The sequence below is a fragment of the Atta colombica genome, unplaced genomic scaffold, assembly GCF_001594045.1.
Source record: "Atta colombica isolate Treedump-2 unplaced genomic scaffold, Acol1.0 scaffold228, whole genome shotgun sequence".
Classification (NCBI taxonomy): domain Eukaryota; kingdom Metazoa; phylum Arthropoda; class Insecta; order Hymenoptera; family Formicidae; genus Atta; species Atta colombica.
The window spans coordinates 1,529,092-1,536,260 of record NW_017259325.1 but is presented as its reverse complement, the minus strand read 5'-3'; the positions used below and the strand labels follow the sequence as shown (position 1 = coordinate 1,536,260).

The 7,169-nt window shown below is 27.3% G+C and overlaps 1 protein-coding gene across 2 annotated transcripts in view; it reads left to right on the top strand.

Moving 5' to 3' along the window:
• Window positions 1-7,169, top strand: part of LOC108688278 (complexin) — a 127,737-nt gene that overhangs the window by 119,264 nt on the left and 1,304 nt on the right. For both annotated transcript variants that reach the window (XM_018194462.1, XM_018194463.1), the window contains one exon: window positions 6,439-6,568. In XM_018194462.1, the coding sequence (XP_018049951.1) occupies window positions 6,439-6,568 (130 nt within the window). The remainder of the gene's footprint in view (window positions 1-6,438; window positions 6,569-7,169) is intronic.

Sequence of the window (7,169 nt, the reverse complement as noted above, 5' to 3'; positions counted from 1 at the left end):
TATAAATGAATAGAGGTATTTTTGTTCTAAAGCTTTTGTATAAAACATTTTTTATATCTTAAATAGTTTTCGAGATATAACGGAAAAAACTCTTTGAAAACCGCTTTATTACATATAAGGTGATTTCATCCCTTCAAACTGTTTTTCCGTCGCAGTGAACAATTTCTAAATTCATTTTTTTATATAATCTATATGTATACAAAGTTCCATGAAGATCAGAATTTATCACTTCTTATAATTCTCTTTAGATCAATTACAATAAATCAGTAAATCAATAATAATCACATATGCGTTTCGACGAAATTAGTTTATTGATTTGAGGAACATTTAATGAATTTACTCTAATCGAAAACAACGAAGTATCAAAAAAAACATTATTGTGATATAAAAAATTGCGCAAAAAATTAACGTTTTAGAGAAATATTATATAAACATCTAAAAATCAGTAATCCTATGAATTTAATCATTTTAAATTATTAAAATTCAATTAAGCGAAAATTTTAAATTTGAACAAATCTTAAAGAACTTATGAAAAGGTAAAACGGTATTAAAAAGACTAGTTAGAATTGGACAAATGTAATAACGAATAAAGCGAATTTCAGCGGCTTCATTACTCAGCGAAATCTAGATTAAAAAACGTCTTTCAACACGATGGCGTTTCAAGATTCGTTTAGTCCTCAGCGGTTTTATTCGTAAAGCAAGGAGATCTCGACAGAATATAATTAACACTAATGGCTGCTTCATCATAAGTGAAAGAACTACCTTCAAATCCTTTCTGTCTCGGTAGAAACATGATTCTTCGAAAATGAACGGAAAAGATTGAGAAGCAAGAGCCGCGATCTCTCATGAGAATAGAGCATCCACTATTCTCCTGCATAGTACTGGAAGAAGCTTTGGCATGGTAATCGCATTGGGTCAAATCAAATCCGATTTCCTATCTCGACTAATGAACGAAGTGGGACTTTGTTATAGTAAAGTCCTTGCGCAATTTGAAAATATTCATTTTATTTTCAAATTAATTTCGAGAATTTATCGTGGAAGAAACAGTGTATATAATATAATATATTATTTGAGCTATTTGTATAAAAAATACACACACATATATATATATATTTTTTTTTTTTATTTTCTTATTAATTTGTCTCAACATATTATTTCATTTATTAGTATAAATATTTACTTTGTAACATTTATCATCACATCAAAACTGTGCGCGCACGCGCGCGCGCGCAAATTAGATACATTAATATTTATAATATGCATTTATATTTATTTCGCGGTATGTGCGTGATTGCTTTACATTTTTTGTTACTGCTGGCTAAAAATATATTTAGGATATATTTTTGAGATTACAAGATAATTTTAAAATCTACAACTACATAGAATAAGTGATTTTTTCAAAAAGACATTAATCGAAACATTTAATCTTTCTCTCATTTTTCATAAAAAATAATATTACATTTAAAAGTTGACACAATGTTAAATAAATAGAAAAAGAGTGAAAAGTAGAAAAAGAGAAAAAGAGCGAAAAATTTCCAAAGTTCCATTTATCGATCTAATATTGTTTGTATTTCACATTACTCCGAGAAAATATTACACTACATCCAGCACTTTATTTTCTCTGTTTCCCCATTAGCCTTCTGTTTTTTCGTCTTCAAGAACATTTTCAAAGACGAGAAGAATCGCTAAAGAAATTGACATTATTGTACGCTGTTGTGACCATTAATATTATCATTTTTGTTGCAATATTTTTATTTTATTACATATTTTATCGAATGATTAACTATCGTTCTCCGTTTACACATAGTTTTTTTATTATCTTTCAACACTTTTGCATCAATTTCTTTTGATGGATATCATTAAAAAAATAATGATGCGAACTATTATTTATAACATTTAATAAAAAATTTCAATCGTAACTGAAATATTAGAATTGAAGAATTTGAAGAGTTTCTTGAACAATTAGAAATATTACTAAAATAAGTGTATGCGCTACACAGTAGATATTTGCTTTAAAGAAGCATTAATATAATATAACACAAAAATTGAATTTTGAATTAAAATAAATTTATTAGTGTTGTATTTATCAAATCATAATAAAAACATAAAACATTGAACAGATCGATAATATGTATGTATATGAAGATGATGTTATGAATCAATATATAAGAGAATAATTTATTATCGATCTAGCCTTGATAACATTTTTAACGCAACCAATGTAAAGCAATCTATGGCTAACTGCATGTTGACATTTTCAATTCATCGAAACGATTGCAAGTTGCATAGAATCAGGTATAACAGTCGATCAGTAGCATTCAGTATATCATAACGGTTGCATTAAATAATTTACGTTACGTGCTAAACCGATGCTGCAACTTTAAAAGAAGTTAAATCCATCGAGATATTCTATTTTAATATCGAAATAAGAAACTAACGGCGTTGAAAATTATATACGTGTAGAAGTCTAAGTAAAATAGGACAGCCATCGTTATAAGTGGCAAGTTCGGCATTAACCATCATATCGTGATTAAGATGATTGATCGGTTCTGTTGAACACCCATATCCTAGTAAATGTCGAAGATAATCTCCGAGGAAGGAAGAGGAAGCATCTCAAATGTGACAATGAAGGCGAGAAAAAAGACAACGATGAAGTGAACCAGGAAGAAAGAAGATTGAACTTAACTGGGGTCAAATTGACTCTAGTAGGGAGTCCCTGCATTCAATATGGCGACTTCCTAATAGAGTCAGGCTGACTCCTTTTAAGACGTTCACCAAATGAGGAACCGTCTCGCAAAAGTACTTGGTAGCGTAAGCTTTATACACAAAGTTAAGGCTATTTAGTCATAAAGCATCAGTTAATTTAATAATACGGAGTGTCGTGAGCGAATTGCATGTATCGATTTATAGAAAATAGCATTGGAAGCTGATTTATAGAAAATGTGAACGATCGGTTGGATTTGTCACATAATATTAATTATATCAGTTCAGAAATAATGTAATCTTAGAATTTTATCTGTTTAATCAAGAATGAGTTTCTTTTACACCTATAGAATTATTTATCAATTAAATTTGCGTTCGTAAATAAAAAAATGTAATAAGTATATGTAGATTTTCAAGAAAAGGATCAGGCACAATAAGATACGCATCTTTTGAAACCTACTATAACTCTGAATTCCGACAGAGAGCTCAGATTTCAATTTCTCGATTGCGGTAATATAATATCGTATCAGATCTTCTGTCCATTTTTAGCACTGACAAAGTTTATGATGCATATAGGGAATACCAAATACTATAATCTCTTCTTCCAATCTCTCCTTTCGCTTCTACAAACTAATAATGCTTGTAGATATAATGATAATAACGAATAGATAATCAAAGAAAAAGTATGGAGAAGTAGAAAAGAAAGTTATACATATGTTAATATTGACTGATAAAATTTTGGAAATATTGATAAGATATCAAATTTTCTAAAAGTCGATAAAATATTAAAATATTATCTGTTTAATAACTCGTTTCATACTAAAATATTATCTGTATTTAATATAGTTTGTTTTGTTTGTAATAACTATAATGGCGGAAAAAATATTTTTACATGAATAGTTACATAAGAACATAGAATACATCGAAATGAGGGCGTGAAAGGACGCAGGCCTCAAAAACGCCGCAGTGCGACTCACTCTGCGGACTTCATGAAAGCAATACACTGTACTAATTTCATTAAAATAAGCGAATGATGCAAAATTTCAAACATTTGTTTATTCATTAATTACTATCAAATAGTTGCAATTATTGTATGTATTAAATCTAATAAATGTTACATAAAATTTAATGTTACATAACAACATCTGTAGTTCAAGGAATAAGAATTTTTCTGCATTCTTTGTGCACAAGAAATCTTAATTAAAGAACAATTATGAATTGTTCCCCCAATTATAACATCCTGAAAAATGTAATTACTATTATTAATATATTACTATTATTAATTACTATTATTAATATCTATATTGAACAATATTATATATAATTAATTACTATGATAATAACTAAAGATTATAATTATTTACACATTGGTCCTCATTCTATTTTGACTTTGGAATTAAATATTTCTTAAATTGTCGGATTATTTTTAAAATAATTGTGCGCGTAAGTTAGATGTAACGCGTGATAAATCGCCGCGTAACTATAATCCGGCGCATAATAATGTTCTCATAATTTCGAACATGAATGGACAGAAGCACACGTACTGACGCAGATGCAAGAGATGCGCGGACATGTTGCGCGTATATCGAGGAACATTAATTAACGTCAGGATCAGAGCATCAGATTTGACGCTTGCCATGTGGAGTATAGTGCTCGTTTATCCTTGCTATCTGTCTCCTCGACATAATGCGTATGTTCGTTGAGAGATTGAGAGTTTAAAAAACAATGAGTTGTAAAATATTTACGTCTTGTAAAATATTTAGTCAGAGAATTAAGATTTTAAGAGATAAAATAGAATTTTTCTTCATGTCTGTTTTAAAAAACTTTTAAAGACTTTTAAAACTCTAGAAATTATTGAAGTACTAATTAGAATATTAATTGACATGTTTTTAAAATTGCAATTAAGAAAAAATTATTTACATTACAAGGACCAATATGCTTTATCATATATTTTTTGTGTCATATACTTTTTGACATTTTCATTATTTCCTTGCTAAAGGATTTTTTGACAAAAAACACAAAATTGATTCTCCACTTTTTAAAATATTCATATGTTTGATATAATGAAGTAACTTATTAAATAAATAATCGTTGACTAAATATTGTTTGCATACTAATGAAATGTATATTGCTTGTAATAAAAAGTTAGTGCTTGTGATAAAAAACTATTCCTTTTATTGCACAATTATAAATTAAAGGAAAAAAATATATCTTGTATTAATTATTATCTTACTTATAAGTTTGTGAAATGATTCTTCTTTAACTAGAAAATTTTTCTTTAACTAGAAAATTAATGTATACTTAAATGAACTAATTTATACTTAAGTGAACTGATGTATATAATAATAGGAATCGCGTAATATGTTTTAATGTGTAAAATACTATTATCTATACATAAAATACGCTTCACATTATTGATTTCAAATTGTTACGTATTTGTTTGAATCGCAAATATATAATACATGGTATTAAAAAATCATTCAACATTTAAATGGTAAATAGTACACATCGTATTAAAAGTTTTAGTAAATATAGATCGAAAACCGTTTCTGAGATATAAATAATTTATATGTTAGTATCATAATTAATTTATTACCTCTTTTACTTGTTGCATACAACGTGAAAAGAGTGAACTTGGATAAATTGCACTGATAACTGAGATAAGTTGCCTATTTGGGAAAATTATAGATTCTGTGAAATGATCTCCCATAATGCCCATTTAGTCGTAATGGCTGCTTGATGTCAATTTACTGATTTCCGGCGAAATTTATCATAATAAAGCAATATATGGAAATTCAATTAGAACATTTAAATGCGGTTTGTAAACATTGAAGTAAATCTTCACGTCGCATACACATAGAAGCCAATAAATCAGTCGTGATATTAACATTCAAAACTGTTATATCTTAGAAACGGTTGAATTTTCAACCTATTTTTTCTAAGGCTTTTATTCAGTATGGTGCAGTGTACCATCTATCATACAAATGCTCAATGATTTTTTTTAACATCCTGTATAATTAAACATAACGCGTTTTTTCTAAAAGCGACTCATCTGGAGGAAACAAAGGCATTCATGATGCTGACATGGACTATTATTCATTGCATAACAAATCATTTCACTGAAAGGCACTAATTATTAATGAGGCCTTGGTCAGTAGTACAACATATATGTATCCTATAGGTAATGATAATACTTGTATGTGAGGCATATTCCTATATACACAGCGACAACGGCACTTGTACCATTAATGCTATGTCCAGTTTGCTCCGCAATCGAGCTTATTGTTGTACCAAGAGTACAAAGCATCAATACGCGAGGACCATTGCTGCATGTTATAAATTGAATGTATTAAATAGCGAATAAAGAAAGAAAGAGAGACGGGGAAAGAACAAAAGAGATATTATTTGTTAAAATATAAATTAATATAATACAGTAAAATAAATATTAAATGATCGAAAGACATGTGATAATAAAATATATAATGTAATTTATTATAAATATGTAATATAAGAAAAAAATATTACAATAAATATAACAATTACAATATATAATAATAAAATAATAAAATAGGATAATAAATTAATACTCTAGTAAATTAAGATAAAGATCTTATAAATATATAGTAAATTCATAAAGATCTTATAAATGATTGAATAATCAAATTTTTAATATCAAAAAGAGAAGTTATAGATTTTTCTATCTTACTTGAGATATTGTTTTTCTTTGATTTACAGTATAATATAAAGAAAAGGGAGGAGGTGCAAGAGATGCCACAAGAAGAGCCTAATCCTCTAATGCGAAAGAAGAAGACACCAGAGGAATTGGCGGCTGAAGCTGAAGCCGAAGACGAAGATGAGTTCACTAGTATGTAATGTTTGCATATTATTTTGATATGTATTAATACAAAATATTTTAAATCCATTGAATTAGCTTTGATTTGAAATTTTTGATATAATTTTAAATCTTTTTTTTTATAAAAATATGGAGAAAAACTTCAATAAGTTTTGAATTATGATTAAGAATAAAAAAAATTGTTTATTTTCAATCATAAAAACTTAATCTCAAGTTAAAACTACATAAATACATATAACCCATTTTATAAAAAATAAAAGTGAAAAATTAAGTTATCTTAGAAAAAAATAAGACTATAAGAATATAATAGTCCTTTTTAAGAAGTTCAAAATTGTTATTACCGGTATCTATATAAATTATGAAATATTTCTTAAGATATTGATATTTATTTATTAATTCTAAACTTAAAAAGATACATATGGACTCGCAAAATATGTTTGATTAAAAAATGTGACAAGTTTTCTAATTTTGTAAACCTGAATTAATGTAATTATTTTCTATAATGTCACTATTTGTATACATATATACAAGAGAACATTGAATCGTATTTCTGTAATATATATAATATATATAATAATAAAGAACAAGTCCTTAGGGAAATTACTCTAAATCC